General features: G+C 39.5%; 1 protein-coding gene across 1 annotated transcript in view; it reads left to right on the top strand.

The window, feature by feature from the left end:
- The window catches only part of MYO3A (myosin IIIA), a 170,355-nt gene that overhangs the window by 19,104 nt on the left and 125,214 nt on the right, over positions 1-26,037 (top strand). The window contains exons 5-8 of the mRNA XM_060003164.1: positions 10,406-10,482; positions 14,267-14,412; positions 17,148-17,213; positions 20,497-20,652. Of these exons, the coding sequence (XP_059859147.1) occupies positions 10,406-10,482; positions 14,267-14,412; positions 17,148-17,213; positions 20,497-20,652 (445 nt within the window). The remainder of the gene's footprint in view (positions 1-10,405; positions 10,483-14,266; positions 14,413-17,147; positions 17,214-20,496; positions 20,653-26,037) is intronic.

Here is a 26,037-nt window from a genome sequence, read left to right on the forward strand (position 1 = left end):
CTGTACCCTGTATATTTCTCCATTTCTGTGTTTATCACATAAGATTATGATGGTCTATTTGGTCTTCCTATGTAGATAAAGACACTTAGGCTCACAGATAGACAGGGTCATTAAGAGGCGGGACTATGTCATCTTCTATTTTGTAGACCTAATACTTTGGGAATAGTAGCTTAGTGAGTAATAGTTGAATGAATGAGTGACTCTTCCTTCATTTTGCATTTTGGAAAATGAAGCTTAGGGAAAGTAATCGACTCACTTTAGAAATTCATTGTTTTAATCCCAGTATGTAGCTCTTTAGTGATCTGTCTTCACCCAGGAATGAACTTCAGAGCATCTAGACAGGAACAGTTGAATAGCGTATCTTTCGAACGACCACGTGTTTTTCTCCCTCAGCTGAGCATTTGAAAACTACGGAGCAGCAGTGAGCTTGGCAATGAAGTCCTGGTTAATAGCTGGGATGCAGCTAGTGTGTGTTACTAGTCGAGTTCAGAGCCGTGCATTTGAACAATCTGTCCGGGTTAGGATGCTAATGAGAACTTGTGCCTGAAATTCTAAAAAGCAACAACAAAACACTCTTCACTGCTCCATGGACAGAGCCATGACTCTCTTCAGACAATAATTTTGGCTCCGGTCTTAACAGACCCAAATGGAGAACTTAATATTTAACTTGAGATCTCATAATTCTCTTGCTCTAAAAAGTGGCTACAATATATAGAGCCCAGATGAAAATTGTTAAAACAAATGTAGATAAACGTCTTCTTCAGTCACACACAAAAAAGAACTTGATAAACCAGTAGCTCTGAGAAAGGCAACTTCCTGGGACACCCTCCAAAGTAATCCAGAGTAAAAATATACACCTAGGTAATAAATAAAGTGGCCTTTATTATGATATCTTTAGAAAGTAGTCATAATGTAGAAAGCCGACAAAACGGGAGCTTTGGTTTTATATTAATTAACTTAAAGACTTTACTGTCAGCAGCAATTAGAGAAGAGGGTCAGTTGCCTATTAAATGTGTCCCTGGTGTCTGATACTAAAATGCTATTATTTGCATATGAAAGGATGCTTATATTTCTGTTCTCCATGGTAAGAGGACATGGATTCGATTCACCTAGGATGGTTTAAGGTTTTCATATGAATTAAAACCCGAGGATGGAGGTTCGTACATAGTGGAGCTTCTCAAGGGCATAAGGAATACAGTGTACTGAGCCACCAGCTGCAGAGCCAAACTGAAGATCAGGGTCCTCAGTTTATGTTTAAATCAGATTTTCAGAGAATGCCACAGCTGGGAGGAAAGGAGTTTAGAATATATTTTTATTTGGATTTCTCTCCTCATAAAATGTGCAGTGGGCTCATTATTGGGTACTGGAGATCTGTACTCGGATGGCAGCCAGTCCTCTAAATGCTCAGATGGAACCCCACCATCTCACCCATTCCCAGGGATCTGCTTCATATCAAGAGTTTCTTGCCTTAGAAAAAAGTCCTCGGTATCTGTTTTGTGGCTCAAGCTAGAAATCTTAGCTTATCCTTGAGCTTTCCTCTGTCTTCACCGCCCACATCTACCATGCGTCACAAGGCTGTGTCTCTGTTATAAATTCCCAGGCTCCATCTTTATCTCTCTGCCCCGGTCCTCACCGTCATCTCTGACCTGGGCTCCTGCGGCCACACTTTACTAACCCCGCTGCAGTGGGTCTCATTCCTCTCCTTCCAGACCGTTCCCCGCACCGCAGCTCTGGCTCAGCTGACCCTGCCGCTCTCTCGCTCAGTATCTTGTCCGTGGTTAGTCAGCCCTCCTTGGGGAGGGCTGTGCGCCTTGTGATCCTGTCCGCTGGCCCAGAGTAAAGCACTGAATGATTAACACCTTTTTTTTGCCCCTTGGCGCACAGCAGGGACCCCCTCTTCCTATTACCTGTGAGCCAGGTCAACTTCTTTCAGCCTCTTAAATGTACCACCGTCTTTCTCAATCAGGGCTCTTAACACATGTGTCGGAGGAAGTTCTTCGAAATTGGTTAACAGGCTCTTCTCTTGCTTATCCAAGAATGTGACCTTCACCCCGGTCTGCCAGAAGCATCTCTCTGTTTGGGGCGGCGGTGGGGGGGGGGGTTAAGATTTGTTCCAGAAGGAATGCAAGAAAATGACTGAGGTAATATTAAAAAATAGGAATGTGTAGCAAGACCCGGGTTATCTCTTGAGAAAGATCTGTCTAAATTGCTTTATCTTCTCTTTAGCTTATGAGAGGGAAATTCCAGGGATCCATCGTAGGGTTTTGCATAAGAGAGAACAGAAAGAAGAGGGAAACCCTTTCCAGTTCTCGGGTAATTGTGGAAAGGTGAAACAGAGAAAGAGGCGGGACAGTGAGATGAGCTTTTAAAAAGTGAAGGTGACAACGAGGGTGGAAAGGACCTCTTACCCTCACTCTTCCCACCACCATCATTCTGAGTCCCAGACAAAGTCCCTGCAGAGTCTGCGCCAGTCCAGACTGGTGTGATCACATCGTCCTGACGCAGAGGTGTAGAGTGATTAGGTACGGGAAGCACTCAAGCTAAGCTTCTCCAGACCCCTTACCCTCTGCTCCCGTTAACCCCCCAATAACTGAAAATCTGTCTGGGGAGTTTCTAGAGGGGGCTGCTCAGGATGGGCGGTGAGGGGCAGAGCCCAGATCACCTGAGCCAGGTCTGAATAGGAGTCACAGCCAGACCTCAGAGCATTGTCAGCCCCAGCTGAAGCCACCCTGAGCCTTCGTCTGCCAGGAGGCCCTACACAGGTAGCCCTGCCTGCATGAGAAGAGGCCACAGGCTCACTGGATGCAGACCCCATCAGGAGGGCCAGGGGGCCCCTAGCAGGCAGGCAGACAAAGGAACGTGGCCCCAGAGACCAGAGACCGACCACACCCGAGGACCCTCCCTCTTCTCCCCACCACAAGGTCTTATAAGCCATCCCTCATCCAGTACAGACAGTACCATCTTCAGGAGAGAAGAAGGAGGGGCTCCATCTGAGAGATGGAGCAAGCACTTTCATTCAAGAGAGACTGAACTCTTTCTAAAAGGACTTACGGTTTCGATCTGACTAAGCTTTACTTCTCCCAGCCAGTGGGTAGGGACATAGGAGAGCCCATGATAGTTAGAGGCAAAATGAAGAAATCACAATGACAGTTCTCTTTATGTATCTAAGATTTATGTCATTGAATTTTGTGACCGGTTACAAACATGATGCTTTCCCTGCACGGAAACCTCCCCTCACCCCTGCACCCAGCTAACTTCTGTCTGCCTGGCTGAGAACTTCCCCAGCACCCTATCCTTTCTTTTTTAAAAAATTTGTATTTTATATTGGAGTACAGTTGATTAACAATGTTGTGTTAGTTTCAGGTGTACAGCAAAGTGATTCAGTTATACATATACATACATCTATTCTTTTTCAGATTCTTTTCCCATTTAGGTTATTACAGAATATTGAGCAGAGTTCCTTATACTGTACAGTAGGTCATTGTTGATTATTTATTTTAAATATGGCAGTGTGTGCATGTCAGTCCCAAACTCCCTAACTATCCTCCCCCTACCCTTCCCCCTGGTAACCGTAAGTTTGTTCCCTAAGTCTGTGAGTCTGTTTCTGTTTTGTAAACAAGTTCATTTGTATCATGTTTTTTTAGATTCCGCATATAAACGACATCATATGATATTTGTCTTTGTCTGTCTGACTTACTTCACTTAGTATGATCATCTCCAGGTCCATCCATGTTGCTGCAAATGACATTATTTCATTCTTTTTAATGGCTGAGTAATATTCCATTGTATATATGCACTCTGTCTTTTCTTTAGCCAAACAGTTATCACACTGGGTTGTAATCATGTGTTTAATCTGACTACCTTCGCTGCTAAGCTGTGAGCTTTGCGATGGCTCGGTCTCTGTCAGGCCTGTCACTCTGTCCCTGGAACCAAGCATGGCACTGGCACATCGGAAGTGCTCAATATCTCTCGAATGAGTGAGTGAACGGGAGGCAGGATTTTCCATGTAATTGTGTGACCTTGAGAAGGTCACTTAAAATCTCCAGGGACATCAAGTATGAAAAACAGTCTCTACCTCATACGGTTGATCACTGGAGAGTAAATGGGATGATACAGGTGAGCTACGTAGTATAATTACTGACACTTTATAATTTAAAAAATCTGAGCTATTATCATGAAGTAATACTGTCACCTCGCCCCCAGCTCAGTGTTGTATACATAGTAGGTACTTGATAAATAGTAAATAAATACTTCATTTAAATATTGATAGTTGCTAAATATTGAAAATCTGAGTTCCCCAAATAGGTGCTTCTTTCTGTTTAAAAAAATAATAGCCCTTTGCTAGAGTCAACTGGATATTAACTTTAAATATCAAGCTATTTAATTACACTAAAAGTAAGATTCAGTTTGCTAATGCTAGTTATGAGTAGAGCCTTTAAGAAAACCTTTTGTTTTCTTGTTAAGTGGGCTAGACTTTTACAGAAAACCACCGGCCACCTCAGAGAATAAAAAGACAAGTGAGCTTGCAGATATTATAAATGAAATACATTAGCAGTCACTGGTGTATGATCAATCAATAAATCACACAACCTCCCAGGAGATAAACCCCTTTAGGCAAGTCAACTAACGTCTGAAAAAGCAGTCCGCATTTGGAATAGAAAATGAAAGAGAGACTAAATTTAAAGGGCAGTACTCCGTTCTCATTTCTACAGATTTCTCTCTGGGGATCTTCATTTCTAATAGAATAGTTAACATTTCAATACCAAAGTACAGAATGTACTTCTTGTGACTTATTTAGACATCGTTCTTATGACAGACTATTTTATGGCTTTCAGTCTCTTATTACCCATATGCTCAATTTTAGACCAAATCCCCAATGAATAATGTAGGTCAAAGAGAAGTTGTGACTTATTTATTAATAACCCACTTTTGTAGCATCCAGTGAGGCAGGCACACCTGAACTTATAAACTATGAAGTTCCCTTCATTCCTTCCTTTCTTCCAGAATAATTCAGAACAAAAGGCATTTGGTGGGCCCGAGAAAGCATGGGAGTCGGGGTGCAGCTCAGCAAATGGTTTGGACCTGAAAGGGGTGAGGAAGGTGTCCACGCTGGGAGGGGAGGGGCAGTGGTGGCTCGGCTTGGGGTGTTGAGTCCCCGAGGAGGGGACAAAGAGAGCATTTGTCTAGGGGGATGGTGGTGACCCCAGTCAGGTTGTCAGAGCCTGAGCTGGATAAGTGCGTCTGCATAGGGGTCAAAATGGAGACAAGGGGTTGGTTACATAAAGGGGGCTTGATACCATCTGGAAATATCCTGAGGACAATGGGAGCCAGGTTTCTTACTGTTAGAGATGAGAATTACAAATGTGGAAGGGAGAAAACTGAACCCCATGATGTTGGAGTGGAATTGGAGGTGTCAGTGTGAACTCATGGTTTTCAATATGTAGAGAGAGGCATATGAAAAGAAATGTAATGTGATACGTGTGTGTGTGTGTGTGTGTGTGTGTGTGTGTGTGTGTGTGTGTGTGTACAGGTTGTCTGGCTATGTCCACTAAGAGAACTTGCAAGCTTGATGCCCCAAGAGCAAGCACATCAAACACCTAGCTCTCAGTTTTTAAATATAATTCTCCACTAATAGTAAGCAGGCATTCTTGGAGAAAAGCTGATTTTTAAGGCTGTACAAGATAAGCCTGGAACTTAATGTGCCAAAAAGTGAGGAACTGCCCAAAGAATGATGGAGACAATGTCAAAAGGACACAGAAGCCAAATTGAAGTGATTCTCACTGACCAAATCTGGGACAGTTTGAGCATCAAAATAATGATAATAATGATGGTAACAATGATGTCCATTGAATAAAGTAGAAATCCATTAATTCATACGTTCGTACTTACACACACAAATAGATGAATGGGAAAAAAGCTAAAGCTTTTCTTTATAGAAGAATGCCAGCTAATGAATATAGAAGGAATAATGAAAGTTTAAAAATTATCTTTTGGCAACCATCATAGTAATAATTAATTCATCCAAAAACTTCAATGGATGCTGAACTACTGGGTTAAGTTTTGATTAAAAATAGGATATTTAGATAGTCTCAAAAAGCTCTGCATAAAATACTTAATTACAAAAGAGAAGGAGAAACTTTATAGGCGAGAAGCCTGGCAGACACAGACTTAATCAAGTAAGCAAAGTGAATACAACTACTGATGTGACAACTGGAAATCACATACCACCTGATAGGATACAAGGAGAAGACTTCCCTTCCATGATATTCCTGCCAAAAATATAATCTTGAGGGAATATCTGACAAATCCAAGTTCGGAAACATTCTACAAAATAACTAGCCTGAAACTCTAAAAAAAATATCAAGGTCATGAAGTTCAAGGAAATATTAAGGAACTCCTCCAGATTGAAGGAGACCAAAGAGACATGACAACTAAACACACCACGTGATCCTGGATTGGATCCTTTCATTGTTAAGTATATTTGGGACAATTGATGACTTTTTTTTTTAACAAATATTTCTTTATTTTTAAAATTTTATTTTATTGTATTTAAAAAACTTATTTTATTTGTTTATTTTAGGCTCTGTTGGGTCTTCGTTGCTGCACACGGGCTTTCTGTAGTTGTGGCGAGCGGGGTCTACTCTTTGTTATGGTGCACAGGTTTCTCATTGTGGTGGCTTCTCTTGTTGCAGAGCACGGGCTTCAGGCGCGTGTGCTTCAGTAGTTGCGGCACGCGGGCTCAGTAGTTGTGGCTCGCAGGCTCTAGAGCGCAGGCTCAGTAGTTGCGGCGCACGTGCTTAGTTGCTCTGTGGCATGTGGGATCTTCCTGGACCAGAGCTTGAACCCGTGTCCCCTGTATTGGCAGGCAGATTCTTAACCACTGCACCACCAGGGAAGCCCGTCCTGTTGCCTTTTAAAGTAATTTAAGTCAGTCATTCTTGAGAGAATTTTGCATTTTTCTACCTTCTTAGCTAATTTTCTTGTGGGAATTTATGTTAAGTAAAAGTGCCATTTGTCCTCAGGAAACTCATTTTTCTCTCCAGCTAAAGTTTACTAACCTGAAAATGAGCACGTTAGATGTTACGACCATTAAGTTGCCTTCTAGTTCTGAAGTAGTTGGTTGTGTTGGGAAAATGATCTTCAGAGTTAACAGTCATTGCAGAAGCATTCAACAAACATTCGGTCAAGACCTTCCTCTGTTACTCTTTCATAGGTGTGTGTCCTGTTTTTAATGTGATAATTATCCAGTATTCTCAGACTCAAGGGTTTCTTATTCTACCTACTTGCATTTTTCCTTTTTCACTTATTTTGAGACTTTTTGTTTTTCCTTCTTCACATTCTGGGCTGAATTTTTCTTGTTTCCATTCAGTTTACAGGAGCCAGGTGTAAAACAGTCTTTCTGCAGGATCCCAAAGGACTCTAAATATGTGAGACTCCAGTAGCATTGTAATTCATTATCCCAGATATCATTGATGTGCAGAAATATCCATAACTTGTTATGAAATATTCATAATAGTTATTATTTTAGTATCATCCTTTAAAATTATCTTTATACATTTCATAATGTGTATATTACTATACTAGGAAATATGTAGAAAATAGTCTGTATCTATATCGAGTATGCTTGCTCAGAAGTTTCTTCTTGTTTGGAATGTGTGATCAAGAAGTTTGGAGGCCAAACTTTTGCTTTAAAAAATTCTTAATTCGTATTAATATAAAACCTAATAACTCTTAGACTTTGTAAAATCATTATTATTGACCATTACCCTTGTTAGTTTGCTCCTTTATATGTAAAATCATTAGGTTCTTGTATCAGAGTTCCTTGATTGTAAGCAACAGAAACTTAACTCTGACCAACTTAGGCAATGCTGTGGAAAATGGCACTGAGTGGCCTACAAAGCCAAGGGAGAAGCTGGGCAATCCAGCCTCCTAGGAAGGGGCTCTGGCATCCCTGGACCTCCAGAGCAGCATCACCTGGGCTAATCCTTAGATCCTCAACACTGGATGACTCACCCTAGTCGCTGTAGTCTAGTCACCCTAGTGTCTCCAGCTCAAGATTCACATTTCCAAGAAGTCTGAATGGTCTATCTTGGGTCCTGTGCCACACCCTAAGACACTCTTCTTATCCTCCTTCCCAATATATTTCCTGTGGAGTATGGAGGGATGGTCCTTTCCTGACATCCATATCTATAATTTCAGACGCCAGGGCATGACTGCTTGCTGAAAAATGCCAATTCTAGTGATATCATATTTTCTTTATCTTCAGAAAGAAGAAAAATGTATCAAATGATTAGTCTAAAGTGTCACTTTCTTACCAAAAACTTTCGATATTTACTCAGTTGTGGTTTTTTCTACCCCCTTTACATTTTGCTTAAATGATGTTTGAATTCTTAAACTACCTTTATGAAATTGAAACAAAAATGTTCACCGAGGGTCAAATATAATTTTCAATTTTTTCATAAATAATTATAAGCCCTTAGAATAAATTTTAGGAAATTTATAATCAATTTTAAGTTAAATTTGTTTTAAAATCTATTTACTTTTCCTACTTATATAAATAAATTACTGTACTCTGATACTATAAAAGTTAAGCTTAATCATTCCTCCCTTTAATTCATAGGAAAAGACAAGATAAAATGTTTAGATTTATACTTAATTTTTCTGAAAGGTGAAATACCTGGAGTAGAGATAGAGGTAGAGGATGCGTTTGGGAGAAATGTGCGTTAAATGTTTACTCCCTTTCTTCAGATCATGTGTTAGAAAATATTCAAGGGAGAACCTTCAATCACAGATTAGATAATTTCCTTTGAATTTCAAAACTGATTTCATGAGGATATTTTTTTCTGTCAAATGATAAGCTTTTTTAAAGGCAAAATGTGAAGCCCGTAGATGAAGATTCCACTTAGGACAAGATTAATACATTAGTGGAGGAGCTCCTTGAGGGACGAAATTAATATGGAACCAAAACATACTGCCTAGCCCTCTGCTCAAGTATGTTTCCACCAGTGAGATGCCCTTTTGGCTGAATATGGCCTTTGAATTTCATGACAAAGTATCATCTTGGAGGAATCATCTTGAGGGAATCAAATATATCCAATTTTAAACCTCAATTAGTGCCTTTGTTCTACTTGGCCGATAAGGTAAACAGCTAGAGCCTAAAACAAATGTGACGCCGGGAGGTACTCTTCAAAACAGGGACATCAGGGAGTTCAAGGCCACGACTTGGGGATAACCCATCAAGTCCAGAGCAGGTCAAGGGAAGCAGCACCGTGCAGCCAGAGGAGCAGAGTAGGAAATGGGAGGAGGGAGACTGTGCTCTGGATTGTCCTGAGTCCCTTATGATTGTATCTGACCAGATGGAATTAATGAGATGGCATGATTGAAATATTTGGTTATGCCTTTTCATTGTAATCCTTCTGTGTATAACTCTCTAAAGGAAAAGAACTGATTCTGTTGGTGGTGTTGGTTTACATAGATGTAGTTAATTTGAAATTTCCGGGCAGGTGTGATTTGTCCCAAGTTGACTGATGGAAAATAATTTTATTCACATTCACAAGTCACCTACTATGTGCATACCACGATATAAAACATTCTCAAATTCACCAGAATTTAGTAGTGCAGAGAGGGAGGTGGGAGTGGAGAGAGCCTACCATTCAAATCATCACTACGTGCCAAAATATGCAATACAGGCAAGTAGTTTAAAATCTAGAAGGTCGGGCTTCCCTGGTGGCGCAGTGGTTGAGAGTCCACCTGCCAATGCAGGGGACGTGGGTTCGTGCCCCGGTCCGGGAAGATCCCACATGCCGTGGAGCGGCTGGGCCCGTGAGCCATGGCCGCTGAGCCTGCGCGTCCAGAGCCTGTGCTCCGCAGCGGGAGAGGCCCCAGCAGTGAGAGGTCCGCGTACCACAAAATAAATAAATAAATAAATAAATATCTAGAAGGTCAAAAGATACAGAGGTTAGTATGACGAGGAGCAGATTGAGTCAGCAAGGGGGCGCTAGAACTTGGAATGGGGCTTTAAGCCTGGGTACGTCTGGATATGAGAAGTAGAAAATAGGAGGACCATTGTGTATCTTGGCTATGTAGACACCCTGACTTAGGATACTTTAAGGTGAAGTTCAAGTCCAATGGCTTGAACTTCAGTCTGTTTTATATATAGTAGTTGGTATCTGCTAATCCCAATCCCATTTTACAGGTCTTTAAATTAACTAAGAGTGGGGTAAAGTTTGTGTTTGATCAGAGCTCACAATATGTGGAATCCAAAGAACTAGGGTTTGAGTCCTGATTCTATCCAAACTGTAAGGGAACAGAATTTTAGTATTAGTTTGTAAGCAAATTTGTTGCAGTTGGAATCTCCTTACCTGAGTAATGAATGCAAGAAGTAAGTCTCGTCTCTTCCTTCCAGGCGTGTCTGCACAGCTCACCAGCACCTGGCACCGTCGGAATACATCCGTAGGAACGCCCTTTTGGATGGCTCCTGAGGTCGGTTAGAGTTTTGAGGGATGCAAATGTAACATTTGATCCTTTCTGAGTTTCCTTTCTATGCATACTCTAGCTCCATATGTGTTTTTGGAATATACTAGAAGAAAATGTCAGTTGTGTTGTTTTTATGTGACATAGTTTCATGTGTGACGAGGGACATGGGAGATAATAGATGGCCTGTGAGCAAATATGTGAATAAATGAGGGATTGAATGAATGAGTCACAAGAGGTAAAGAGAAACTACAGTTGAACAACACAGGTTTGAACTGCGGGTTTGCTTATATGCAAATTTTTCAATAAATATAGTAGCTGTATTTTCATTTTACAGATTGTTTTCTTTTTTTATTGAAGTATAGTTGATTTACAGCGTTGTGTTAGTTTCTGCTGTACAGCAAAGTGATTTAGTTATACATGTATATGTTCTTTTTCCTATTCTTTTTCATTTTAGGTTATTACAAGATATTAAATATAGTGCCCTGTGCTATACAGTAGGACCTTGTTGATTATCTGTTTTTATATAGTAGTTGGTATCTGCTAATCTCAATCCCATTTTACAGATCTTTAAATTAACTAAGTGTGGGGAAAAGTTTGTGTTTGATCAGAGCTCACAATATGTGGAATCAAAAGAACTAGGGTTTGAGTCCTGATTCTATCCAAACTGTGTCAGCTTCCTGACCTTGGGTGAGTCATTTATCAGTTCCTCTGTTTTTGAGGCAGAGATAACAGTACATGGATTTTCGACTGCTCGGGGGGAGGGGAGGGGTTGGAACCCCTAACCCTGTATTGCTCAAGGGTCAGCTGTACTTGCAGCCTTAATTTTTCATTAAATATACTTTTAATTGCTTAGCATGCATCTCTCTTAATGATGTTTAGATTTTGTTTTTAACTTGGATAGAAATACAAAAATGCCTGTCTTTGTTTAAGATCAGAGTCAGGCCTATTAGCCTGTGTTGATAGTAGCTTCCCATGTTGAGTCACTCTGCTTAGGGCCACATTGCACTTCAGGAGATTCTTTTCACCATCATCTTTGGGAAGTTGTAGAGAAACTGCTAAAATAGTGGAGGAAAAATGTTTTCTAGAGTCACATCTTTTCTCCACAGTCACTGTTAATGCCTTTAATCCTTTTAATTATGTTCATCAGCAGAGAACATACGTTTGAAAGCTTTCTGTGCAACCTTTGGGAAAAGCTCTGCTATTTACCTACAACTCTAGCGAGTGAAGGGAGGAGAAGTAATTCAAATACTACATTAATATTGCAAAATCGTAGAATTAAATTTGCTTGAGGATTAAATCGTGGTGTACTGTTCCTACTTTAATACTAATTCAATTACTACTCGCAAAAAAAAAGTTAAAATGTAAGCGTAATGTAAAATACGGAGAAAGGGTAAGTTAGCTTAAGAAACTTTAAAAAATTCCAATGGATTCAAAAATCTTTTGAACAGGGAGAACATCTTAGAATAAAAGTAGAAAGTATAGTTATATAAGCAAAAACAAAATTGCATAAGAGTATCTCAAGTAAAAATGCTAAAAAAAATTGAGTAAGAGAATCTCAAGTGAGAGTTTCTTCAGTTTGTTCTGATATATCACTGTTGTTTTAAAAGCTTGTGAAAAATTTTCAAAGTGAAAAATTAATAAAATTTAGCTATAATACCAAGCTTTGCATCTTACCCACATATATGATTAATTACTATAAAAATACTATAATATATAAAACTAAATGTTTAATATTAAATAATTAATCATCTAGCTTTATATTTTTCATATGTTAATTTATAGCAACAAAGCCAGTATTATATTTTAAGTATGCCATTTATTAAAAATAATTTTGATTAGTAGATCTTGGAACCAGTATATGAGGAAAAGGAAATATTTTGATCTATCTAAAATTGAATTACCAGAATAATAAATAACTTAATAATTAAAATTTATACTTCTTACTATGCAATTACTAGACAGGCATTTTACTGATAAGTCATTATTTATTATTAATAAGCCTACTGTAGCACAAATAGGGTTTGAAAGTTGTTTCCTGCTCGGCAAACCACTGGATATTATCTAAAAGAGAAAGGTTCACTGTGGTCTTTTCAAACTGTCATATAAATATATGTTCAAGATTTTGTGCATATTATCTGCATCTCCCTGTAATAAGCATTTTCCAACTTTTGAATGATTGGCAATATTTCAATAAATTTCCACTTACCTAGAATTGTTGAAGAATGTCAAATTGCTATGAATTAGAAAACAGTAAGGTAAACAAAATTGTTCAAATTGATTACCAGTTGAAAAGTGAAATTCTTGATTTGACATTTTTTCAGTTAAATTCTAGACCAAAGGTAGCATTTGTTGGTTACGTAAAGCCATCCTTCCCAAACTAGAGTATGTGTGTTTCACAGTGAAGGGGACAGGAGAGACAGTAGCTGTGCTGGGTGACCATGTAACTTACTGTCCAAGCCAGGACACTTTGGAGAGTGAAAGGGGATGGTATTTATAATGACTCTAGGGAAGCGAGCATAAACCTAGAACATCATGGGCAAATTGGGGCATAAATTCATCCTCTGTGCCAACACAGGGTTTTTTTTAATGTGTTAAGCTTGATGTTAAGTAGAGTCAGAAAGATGAACTACATTCCAGACAGGACCTTAGATTCCTTTCATTTTGCATATCATTTCATAGTACTGTAGTTAAATGATAAAACTCTAACCTGCCATCATCCCCAAATCATTTTTTGTCTTGTGAGTTGGCATTCACAAAATATAAAACTTTTTAAAATATAAAAAATAGTTTTAAAAATTTAAAGTTGAATTTTCTTTTTGTTATCACTGATGTTACAATTATTATTTGCAGCCTGTCTGTATTTATACTTACACATTTAGAAATAAATTGTGAAGTAACTGTGTAATAATTCTTCTATGTTAACACTATTTCATGATACTGCAAAAAAGATTCCCCCCTTTTTATTCTTGTCTCTTAGTGACATCCTTTGATTAGTGGCATTTTTAAAAAGCTGGTTGTAGCTTTACTATTTAGTGTGCTCCCAGATAACTGCTGATAAAGCCTTACCAATGTTTATTTTTATCCAGTTTATTTTCCTCTTATTAATGGCATAAGCCTTTTTGCATTTCTCCACACTTGTCTCATTCCTGCCTTCTAGTTGTCAGAAAAGATTGAGACCATTTGACTAGACTGCTGTCAAGCTTATTGTCGCGGGCCTCTCACGTTGCAGAGCACAGGCTCCGGACGCACAGGCTCAGCGGCCATGGCTCACGGGCCCAGCCGCTCCGTGGCATGTGGGATCTTCCTGGACCGGGGCACGAACCTGCGTCCCCTGCATTGGCAGGTGGACTCTCAACCACTGCGCCACCAGGGAAGCCCCCTTCCTTCGCTTTTTATTTGTTAAAGATGTAATCTTTATCTTTGCTGAGATGAATGACTCTGTTCACTCATCAAATGTTTATCAAGTGACTATCATTGCACAGGTGTTAGCTGTGTATTTGATTACATCCCTTCCCATGGGGGACACTGTTTCAGTCCCCTTTCTGTTTTGCATTTTCAAAAAGTTTTTTTCATAGGTTTCTCCTCATACTTGCAATCCTGCTAAGATATTCCCTGTTCTCAGAAGAAAACTACTGCTACTAATTATAATTTGAACTTTTACTCCCCTGTGTTACTGCCTTTGCTCGGAGCTCTCAAACCTCATCAGTTTGAACACTTACACATTGTTCTAAGCATTTTGCTACGTGCTTGTTAAAGTCACAAACTTCATTTTTCTTTCATTTTCTACTAGGTGATTGCATGTGAACAGCAGTTGGATACAACTTACGATGCCAGATGTGACACGTGGTCCCTGGGGATCACGGCCATCGAGCTTGGGGATGGAGATCCTCCACTGGCCGACCTCCATCCCATGAGAGCACTCTTCAAAATACCAAGGTCAGGGGGCTCTCACACTGGGTCTGTCTGTCTTTCTCTAGCCACTGAGTGCTCGTCAAGCTCCTCGTGGAAATACCCAGATATATTTCAGCAGGTTGGGAGCAGAGTGGCCTGGAATATCATGCTGCTGCTTCCGAGACACTCTTTTTGTTCCATAGTTTCATTTCCCTGGTCTAAGTCAAAGAGCTTTCTCTTGGTACTAAGTGTGTCTTTTTTTCTTTGGCAAGGATTTGCACTCAGAAAACAGCAGTTCCTGCCACGGTTGATCCATTCCCAGATTCATCAGGGAGGCTCCCTGGTCCACAGTCAGTGTAACAGTGATGTGCTTCATTTCACTCTATCAATCTAGTAATTTTTTTACTACTTGCTAATACTTCCCTTTGTTTAGAACTTTAAGATAATAGTATTAAGAAAGTTAGAAATAAAATTTATTGATAAAGTAATGATTTCAAATTTGTTAGTGTTTTGAATATATTAATATGAGACACTAAGAAGAATAATCTCTTTGGAGCCAGGAAGATGCTTTTCTATGGAGACCCCTCCCCTTCAATGTGTGTATTGACAGACTTTCCCCTGCTGATCTTATCACTAATTAAACACTGTTTTATATATGCTTTGGGTAGTTCCTAGATATTTCAGAAAACTGATGTGAAAAAAACTGCCTCTTTTTATTATGAATGTGTTGTCTTTTGAAGACTTTCTTAAGGATTTTGCTTGGTACCTTAATTTTAATGAAATGCACACAGAGAGGGCCTGTGGTGACAGGGGTCCAGGGCAGAGAAGGTAGTGTATGTTACAGTTTGTTACCACATTCTGCATTAAATAAATTGTGTGGTCCTAATGCCTATAGAACACTGAATAATATGTACAAAGCCCTGGTGGGGCGTGGTTCCGGTCCTAAAGAAATAATGCCAATATGACCTATTCATTTCCAAATAGATCTGTTTGGAATATTTCACATGTAGTTAAATTAGTATAGGACCAAAGCATTTGAATTTGTTTTTAACTTTACCTTGGAATTTTCTGTCCTGTCTATATGTTCTGAATTATAATACCTTAGAGATAGATCATCCTTTACATAACAATTTCAATGTATCTCTCAGGTCTTACTGTTTGTAAAATATATTGCTTACTTGGTAAGTGGGGAAGCAAGATTACAAAAAAGAGCAGAGGGACTTCCCTGGCGGCCCAGTGGTTAAGACTCACTCTGTGCTTCCACTGCAGGGGTCGCAGGTTCGATCCTTGGTTGGGGAACTAGGAACCCGCACGCGGCGCTGTGCAGCCAAAAAAAAAAAGGCAGAAAACCTGCTCTTTACCAAGTCAGACGTTTCATTAAATTTGAGGAAAACAAACAAAAAAAATCTGTATATCCTAATTCCTACTGTCATTCAATATGTAAGATGAAGCACTATTCTTCCTGAGCCATTTAAATTATGGTCTAAATGACCATAGCTAGCCTAGTGTCACTGCTCTTGGTGATGGTACCACATGGAGGAAGGATGCTACTGTTGATACATATTGTACCTATGGGCAAGGTGCTTCTGGAAGCTGCACCATCTTAGTTATTTCTTATTACGTCTACCACCAGTATTTCTCTGAAATGGAATTCTGAGAATACTGACTGTAGAAATGAGAAAAAAAAGGGGGATCTGAAAAGCTACCCGGTTCTGAGTGTCCTAAAATCATCAAAACCTTGTTATACTCCAAGAAACCGATAAATCTCTCAGAAAGGAAAATTTCAGGAGAACAAGAAGCAAAGCAAGATTGTTGCAGAGAAGAATTACTTCTTTTAATGTGCAAATCAGCAATCTTCAGATAGTCCTAGGATTGTAAAATGAGCTTGAGGCGTGATCTAGGGTGGATGAGTAGCTGTACTTTTCTTTAATGAGCCTGTACAGACCGTACATTAATTTTGTTATAAGCTATTTAAGGACTAATGCAGAGCTGAAGACAAAGTATTTCCATCCCACTAATGAAAACAAGGAGCTGTTGGAATTAACATAAAGCAGCACTTCAGCAAATTCAACTGTCGTAGTTGATCAGTGTTGCTTGATTACAGTTAGATCAGCCTCATTTTCAGATGATGTTCCTTTGTATTCATGAATATACCAAAAAAAGAAAAGATTCGTTTAGCTTAAAATGAAAGGAATTAATAACAGAATCTTCTAAGTGGCATTCAGAGCTTTACTGCTAATCATATTTTCCGGTTCCTTACTTGTGTAACCTTGTTTCTGGCCCTCTACCCAGTAACAACAGAACAAGTCGTAAAGGCATTCTACTATAAAGGCCCCTCTATACTGCAGTTTCCTCCATATTTCGAACACTTCTTTCAGGTCACCTCTGTGTATCCTGAATATTCCTCAGAGATTTCTTCTGGACTCAAAAGAAAAAATCTTCTCCCGAGTAGTCATTGTTTCTATTCGGCTAAGTATTTATGTTTTCCTCTAGGGCTCTCAGTTCAAAGCAAGAAGCTTCGTTCAAAGAAGAAAAATTATTAGCTAGAAAAAAATGTGTCATATATTAAGTGCTTTCAGAGAAACAAGGAAACTGTCACTCCATATAGAGAATGATTAAAAACTAATTATCTGTCTTTAAATTGGAAAATGATGGTAATGCTTCATTATACCTGGCAGAATCTTAATGCAGCAATGACATTAGTCTGGCTGGCTCTGCCCTTTAATTTTTATCGTTACTGACCAGTGTGCACAATCCAACCTTGTATCTTGTTTTTCTAGGAATCCACCCCCCAAACTGAGGCAGCCTGAGATATGGTCAGCAGAATTCAATGACTTCATCAGCAAGTGAGTAATAATAGAGTCTTTTAAAAGAATTAACGAGATCCCGTCCTGCTGTAACTTTGAGATGTGCTTTTTATAACAATTCCTCTGTGCTTCCGAATCTCCTCCTTATCTATTAAATAGCCCCAGAAGTTTCCATGATTTTCTTCAAAACAAGCATTTGTAGCGTCTTCTGAATGTTCAGTGAACCCATTATTATTCTGATAATGATCTCAGGGTCTTGTTCATTCACTTATCGATAGCTGTGCTTCTGCAGACATTGCGTCGTCCATGAACCTGTTCTTCTGTCCACCTGCCCTTTGCAGCCTCACCCTCAGCATGTCCCACCTTCTCACCCATTGTCTGTTCAGTCCGTTTCTTAGCCCTTCATTTATCTGCATCGCTAATTCCCATCACAGGGAAGTTGTCATTGCACTTGGTGAGTCAGATAATCATACAGATAAAATGCTTATACGTTTGAAGTTCACTTTTAATTTGACATATACTTAGTACAAGTGCAGTGCCTCCAGACAATTGACTAGAAGCTGTGAGTCAGCCATTTCTAAATCTGCCCATGAACTTTTTTCACAATCTTTGTCATGACTTCAGCTTGAGAAGATAAGGGAAGGGATGACTGCAAGTTGTAAATGGGAGAGAGGGGTCATTAAGCTTTTTTTTTTTTTTTTTTTTTTTTTTGCTGTACGCGGGCCTCTCACTGTTGTGGCCTCTCCCGTTGCGGAGCACAGGCTCCGGATGCACAGGCTCAGCGGCCATGGCTCATGGGCCCAGCCGCTCCGCGGCATGTGGGATCTTCCCGGACCGGGGCACGAACCCACGTCCCCTGCATCGGCAGGCAGACTCTCAACCACTGTGCCACCAGGGAATCCCGGTCGTTAAGCTTTGATGTGTCAAAGCTCACTCAGAAAATGTAAAGAGGGCAAAAAAGTAGAGGAACCGGTCATCCTTGTCCATACTGCTATCACTGGTTTTCCTACCAAGAATATCTGCTTGTTTCTATAAAGAGAGTTATTTAAGGGTTATGAAAATACAAGAAAGATCAATCATCTGCTTTTTCTTTTAGTTTTTTTTTTTTTTTAAAGAAGATGTTGGGGGTAGGAGTTTTATTAATTAATTAATTTATTTATTTTGCTGTGTTGGGTCTTCGTTTCTGTGCGAGGGCTTTCTCTAGTTATGGCAAGCGGGGGCCACTCTTCATCGCAGTGCGCGGGCCTCTCACTATCGTGGCCTCTATTGTTGTGGAGCACAGGCTCCAGACGCGCAGGCTCAGTAGTTGTGGCTCACGGGCCCAGTTGCTCCACGGCATGTGGGATCTTCCCAGTCCAGGGCTCGAACCCGTGTCCCCTGCATTAGCAGGCAGACTCTCAACCACTGTGCCACCAGGGAAGCCCTTTTTCTTTTAGTTTTCACTTAAATAGTGTTTACTGAGTATGTACTATGCACTGCAGAATAGTTAATAAACTGCAGTCGAATTTCACAGACCTCTCAGGAGAATTGTTGGTAGGTTTGAAGGGCTCCCCACGATTCATAACCATGCCCCGTGTCCGCAGATCCTTCCGCGTGGATCCTCAATGGGACTTGGTGACTTTGACACACTCGGCACAATTTCACCTCTGAGCAACATTTCCTGGTTTCCCCCAAGCAGTTAGGACTCTGCCCTGCGAGCTCTCCCGTCCTTTTTTCCTCTTCCTCTAGCAGCATTTCCTCTTTTATTTCACAACCTGTTTAGAGGTCTTTCTCCCTCACTAGCCAGTAAACAACTCCAGGGCACCCAATGTGCCTTACTTGTCACTGTAACTCCGGTGTCTAGCAGAGTGGCTGGTACACATCAGCTATCTGATAATGTTTTACCTGAATAAAATAACCTCCTATGTGACTAAACTCAATACGTAGATGTGAGTGCTGCAGGTGGCAGAAATCGACACATTCTCTGAAACTAAATGAAAGCTAAGAGCACTTGTTCTTATTTTCAGACATTGTCATCCTCATTCCTTAGCATCTTTTAGCATCCCTGGGTAGTATCTTTTTAGGTAAGCCCAACAGAATAAGTTGCCAAATTCTCATCCCAGGGGGATTAACAATGCAGATGAGAAATGGCATGGGTCAGATCAGGCATGGATTCCTTCTTCTTTTTTCTTTTTTTCTACCCCCAAATGACAGCCCCACTCTGACCAGTTTTCTCATAATCATACATCCTCAGAACCTCAGGGTTGGAAGGGTATGCAGAGTGTAAATCCATCTTGAACATGTGCATCGAGGGGCCAACCAATCAGTAAACCCCTAATAAAAATAATCCTACTTCCCAATGTGGTCCTTTCCATCTTTGATAAGCCTATCAGAAAGTTCTCCCTTATACTGACCAGAAATCTGTGTTTCTCTTCATTCTCCCCATCGATCCTAGATTTTTTTGTCCCTTGTGACTGAAAGCTAGTCTAATCCCTCTTCCAAATACCTGAAGACAGTGGGTTAAACATCCAGTGTTGGCTCCAGTGGTCCTCCTGTGATGCCGTTTCAGGCGCTCTCACCTGGTTGATCCTATCAAGAGTGTGGTACGCATTCGTACTTCTCCTGGAGGACCTCGGAAAACATCCACTGGCATGGGATTTAAACATCCTCAGCACATGAGCCCTCGCAGATGGGTTAGCAGTTTTATCGCGTAGGAAGAAATAGATCGATTGAGAAACCTTTAAAAGCATTAGGGGGGCTTCGCTGCTGGCGCAGTGGTTGAGAGTCCGCCTGCCGATGCAGGGGACGCGGGTTCGTGCCCCGGTCCGGGAAGATCCCACATGCCGTGGAGCGGCTGGGCCCGTGAGCCATGGCCGCTGAGCCTGCGCGTCCGGAGCCTGTGCTCCACGACGGGAGAGGCCACACAGTGAGAGGCCCGCGTACCACAAAAAAAAAAAAAAAAAGCATTAGGGAAGGGAAACTGAAAAGTTTGTTTTAATTCTAGGTAAGCATTAAACCTGTAATGACTACATTGTTTATCTTTAGCTACTGACTTGTAAAGGAGACTTTGCAATGGAGACTGAGTTCAGTTATCACTCTGCAGTAATGCTTACTGGGAGGCTAGGGAAGGGGAATTTAGTTGGAAGTTGATATCACTACGGTGTAATCTCTCACAGATTAATTCATCATATAACAGTTCTAACATTGTTTGAGATGTGCTTCCTGGGCTGAGCGTCGATGAAGAACATCATTCCATTGTGTTAGAGCAGTTTTTAGGACTGTGAATGATAAATGCAAAACTCTAACTTATCTAATAATGGCATGTTCCTTTCTGCCAGTGCAGGTGCTTGACTAAAGATTATGAAAAGCGTCCAACAGTGTCAGATCTTTTACAGCATAAATTCATTACTCAAGTTGAAGGCAAAGATGCGATGTTACAAAAACAACTCACGGAATTCATTGGTATTTACCAGTGCACGGGAGGCTCAGAAAAGGCCAGGTAATTAAATAGCATCTTGACTCCAAAATCCAAAGATCATCTAAAGAGTCTGACAATTTTATAATGCAATGGTTGTTAAGGTGAGAAAAGAACTCGCTGGTTTAATGATTTAAATTCCCTGGTTGTGGTTTGGAGATAAAGCGGTATTTGAATGAAAAGTGAATGTCACATGTTGAGTTGCATCCTGATATGGTAAAATTACTGGCAGCATTTTTTTTCTTTCTGTTTGAATTTTATTTTATTTTTTTTATACAGCAGGTCCTTATTAGTCATCCATTTTATACACATCAGTGTATACATGTCAATCCCAATCTCCCAATTCATCACACCACCACCGCCCCCCACCGCTTTCCCCTATTGGTGTCCATATCTTTGTTCTCTACATCTGTGTCTCAACTTCTGCCCTGCAAACCGGTTCATCTGTACCATTTTTTAGGTTCCACATATATGCATTAGTATACGATATTTGTTTTTCTCTTTCTGACTTACTTCACTCTGTATGACAGTCTCTAGATTCATCCATGTCTCTACAAATGACCCAATTTCGTTCCTTTTTATGGTTGAGTAATATTCCATTGTATATATGTACCACATCTTCTTTATCCATTCGTCTGTCCATGGGCATTTAGGTTGCTTACATGACCTGGCTATTGTAAGTAACACAGCAATGAACATTGGGGTGCATGTGTCTTTTTGAATTATGGTTTTCTCTGGGTATATGCCCAGTAGTGGGATTGCTGGGTCATATGGCAGTTCTATTTTTAGTTTTTTAAGGAAGCTCCATACTGTTCTCCATAGTGGCTGTATCAATTTACACTCCCACCAACAGTGCAAGAGGGTTCCCTTTTCTCCACACCCTCTCCAGCATTTGTTGTTTGTAGATTTTCTGATGATGCCCATTCTAACTGGTGTGAGGTGATACCTCATTGTACTTTTGATTTGCATTTCTCTAATAATTAGTGATGTTGAGCAGCTTTTCATGTGCTTCTTGGCCAATCTGTATGTCTTCTCTGGAGAAATGTCTATTTAGGTCTTCTGCCCATTTTTTGATTGGGTTGTTTGTTTTTTTAATATTGAGCTGCATGTTTATGTATTTTGGAGATTAATCCTTTGTCCGTTGATTTGTTTGCAAATATTTTTTCCCATTCTGAAGATGTCTTTTCATCTTGTTTATGGTTTCCTTTGCTTTGCAAAAGGTTTTAAGTTTCATTAGGTTCCATTTGTTTATTTTTGTTTTTATTTCCATTACTCTTGGAGGTGGATCAAAAAAGGTCTTGCTGTGATTTATGTCAAAGAGTGTTCTTCCTATGTTTTCCTCTAAGAGTTTTATAGTGTCCAGTCTTACATTTAAGTCTCTAATCCATTTTGACTTTATTTCTGTGTATGGGGGTGTTCTAATTTCATTCTTTTACATGTAGCTGTCCAGTTTTCCCAGTACCATTTATTGAAGAGACTGTCTTTTCTCCATTGTATATCCTTGCCTCCTTTTTCATAGATTAGTTGACCATAGGTGCGTGGGTTTATCTCTAGGCTTTCTATCCTGTTCCATTGATCTGTATTTCTGGTTTTGTGCCAGTACCACATTGTCTTGATTACTGTAGTGTGGTCTGAAGTTAGGGAGTCTGATTCCTCCAGCTCCGTTTTTTTCCCCTCAAGACTGCTTTGGCTATCGTGGTCTTTTGTGTCTCCATACAGATTTTAAGATTTTTTGTTCTAGTTCTGTCAAATAATGCCATTGGTAATTTGATAGGGATTGCATTGAATCTGTAGATTGCTTTGGGTAGTGTAGTCATTTTCACAATATTGATTCTTCCAATCCAAGAACATGGTATATCTCTCCATCTGTTGGTATCATCTTTAATTTCTTTCAACAGTGTCTTTTAGTTTTCTGCATACAGGTCTTTTGTCTCCCTAGGTAGGTTTATTCCTAGGTGTTTTATTGTTTTTGTTACAGTGGTAAATGGGAGTGTTTCCTTAATTTCTCTTTCAGAATTTTCATCATTAGTGTGTAGGAATTGAAGAGATTTCTGTGCATTAATTTTGTATCCTACAACTTTACCAGATTCATTGATTAGCTCTAGTAGTTTTCTGGTGGCATCTTTAGGATTCTCTATGTATAGTATCATGTCATCTGCAAACAGTGACAGTTTTACTGCTTCTTTTCTAATTTGTATTCCTTCTATTTCTTTTTCTTCTCTGATTGCCGTGGCTAGGACTTCGAAAACTAGGTTGAATTATAGTGGCGAGAATGGACATCCTTGTCTTGTTCCTGATCTTAGAGGAAATGCTTTCAGTTTTTCACCATTGAGAATGATGTTTGCTGTGGGTTTGTCATATATGGCCTCTATTATGTTGAGTTAGGTTCCCTCTATGCCCACTTTCTGGAGCCTTTTTATCATAAATGGTGTTGAATTTTTTCAAAAGCTTTTTCTGCATCTATTGAGATGATCATATGGTTTTTATTCTTCAATTTGTTAATATGGTGTGTCACATTGATTGATTTGCATATATTGAAGAATCCTTACATCCCTGGGATAAATCCCACTTGATCATGGTGTATGATCCTTTTAATGTGTTCTTGGATTCTGTTTGATAGTATTTTGTTGAGGATTTTTGCATCTATATTCATTAGTGATATTGGTCTGTAATTTTCTTTTTTTGTAGTATCTTTGTCTGGTTGTGGTATCAGGGTGATGGTGGCCTCATAGAATGAGTTTGGGAGTGTTCCTTTCTCTGCAATTTTTTGGAAGGGTTTGAGAAGGATGGGTGTTAGCTCTTCTCTTAATGTTTGATAGAATTCACCTTCGAAGCCATCTGGTCCTGGACTTTTGTTTGTTGGAAGATTTTTAATCACAGTCTCAATTTCATTACTTGTGATTGGTCTGTTCATATTTTCTATTTCTTCCTGGTTCAGTCTTAGAAGGTTATACCTTTCTAAGAATTTGTCCATTTCTTCCAGGTTGTCCATTTTATTGGCATAGAGTTGCTTGTAGTAGTCTCTTAGGATGCTTTGTATTTCTGCAGTGTCTGTTGTAACTTTTCCTTTTTCATTTCTAATTTTATTGATTTGAGTCCTCTCCCTCTTTTTCTTGATGAGTCTGGCTAATGGTTTATCAATTTTGTTTATCTTCTCAAAGAACCAGCTTTTAGTTTTATTGATCTTTGCTGTTGTTTTCTTTGTTTGTATTTCATTTATTTCTGCTCTGATCTTTATGATTTCTTCCCTTCTGCTAACTTTGGGTTTTGTTTGTTCTACTTTCTCTAGTTCCTTTAGGTGTAAGGTTAGATTGTTTACTTGAGATGTTTCTTGTTTCTTGAGGTAGGCTTGTATAGCTATAAACTTCCCTCTTAGAACTGCTTTTGCTGCCTCCCGTAGGTTTTGGATCATTGTGTTTTCATTGTCATTTGTCTCTAGGTATTTTTTGATTTCCTCTTTGATTTCTTCAGTGATCTCTTGGTTATTTAGTAACGTATTGTTTAGCCTTCATGTGTTTGTGTTTTTTACGTTTTTTTCCTTGTAATTGATTTCTAATCTCATAGCATTGTGGTCAGAAAAGATGCTTGAAATGATTTCAGTTTTCTTAAATTTACTGAGGCTTGATTTGTGACCCACAGTGTGATCTATGCTGGAGAATGTTCTGTGCGTACTTGAGAAGAAAGTGTAATCTGCTGTTTTTGGATGGAATGTCGTATAAATATCAATTGAAAGTGTAATCTGCTGGTTTTGGATGGAATGTCGTATAAATATCATTTAAATCTATCTGGTCTGTTGTGTTATTTAAAGCTTGTGTTTTCTGGTTAATTTTCTGTTTGGGTGATCTGTCCATTGGTATGAGTGAGGTGTTAAGGTCCCCCACTATTATTGTGTTACTTTCGATTTCCTCTTTTATGGCTGTTAGCATTTGCCTTATTATTGAGGTGCTCCTATGTTGGGTGCATAAATATTTACAATTGTTATATCTTCTTTTTGGATTGATCCCTTGATCATTATGTATTGTCCTTCTTTGTCTCTTGTAATTATCTTTATTTTAAAGTCTATTTTGTCTGATATGAGAATTGCTACTCCAGCATTCTTTTGATTTCCATTTGCATGGAATATCTTTTTCCATTCCCTCAATTTCAGTCTGTATGTGTCCCTAAGTCTGAAGTGGGTCTCTTGTAGACAGCATATATATGGGTCTTGTTTTTGTATCCATTCAGCAAGCCTGTGTCTTTTGGTTGGAGCATTTAATCCATTCACGTTTAAGGTAATTATCGGTATGTATGTTCCTATTACCATTTTCTTAATTGTTTTGGGTTTGTTTTTGTAGGTCCTTTTCTTGTCTTGTATTTTCCACTTAGGGAAGTTCCTTTAGCGTTTGTTGTAGAGCTGGTTTGGTGGTGCTGAATTCTCTTAGCTTTTGCTTGTCTGTAAAGCTTTTGATTTCTCCATCAAATCTGAATGAGATCCTTGCCGGGCAGAGTAGTCTTCATTGTAGGTTCTTCCCTTTCATCATTTTAAATATGTCATGCCACTCCCTTCTGGCTTGTAGAGTTTCTGCTGAGAAATCAGCTGTTAACCTTATGGGAGTTCCCTTGTATATTATTTGTCGTTTTTACCTTGCTGCTTTCAGTAATTTTTCTTTGTCTTTAATTATTGTCACTTTGATTACTGTGTGTCTCAGAGTGTTTCTCCTTGGGTTTATCCTGCCTGGGACTCTCTGCACTTCCTGGACTTGGGTGGCTATTTCCTTTCCCATGTTAGGGAAGTTTTCGACTATAATCTCTTCAAATATTTTCTTGGGTCCTTTCTCTCTCCCTTCTCCTTCTGGGACCCCTATAATGTGAATGTTGTTGCGTTTAATGTTGTCCCAGACGTCTCTAGACTGTCTTCATTTCTTTTCATTCTTTTTTCTTTATTCTCTTCCACAGCAGTGAATCCCACCATTCTGTCTTCCAGGTCACTTATCTGCTCTTCTACCTCAGTTATTCTGCTATTGATTCCTTCTAGTGTATTTTTCATTTCAGTTATTGTGTTGTTCATCTCTGTTTGTTTGTTCTTTAATTCTTGTAGATCTTTGTTAAGCATTTCTTGCATCTTCTCGATCTTTGCCTCCATTCTTTTTCCGAGGTCCTGGATCATCTTCACTCTCATTATTCTGAATTCTTTTTCTGGAAGGTTGCCTATCTCCACTTCATTTAGTTGTTTCTCTGGAATTTTATCTTGTTCCTTCATCTGGTACATAGCCCTCTGCCTTTTCATCTTGTCTGTCTTTCTGTGAATGTGGTTTTTGTTCCACAGGCTGCAGGATTGTAGTTCTTCTTGCTTCTGCTATCTGCCCTCTGGTCTGGACTTGCTTAGTTCTGGTGACTGGGAAGTCCAAGATCAAGGCACTAGCAGATGTG

This window comes from Delphinus delphis, chromosome 2 (assembly GCF_949987515.2).
Source record: "Delphinus delphis chromosome 2, mDelDel1.2, whole genome shotgun sequence".
Lineage (NCBI taxonomy): Eukaryota > Metazoa > Chordata > Mammalia > Artiodactyla > Delphinidae > Delphinus > Delphinus delphis.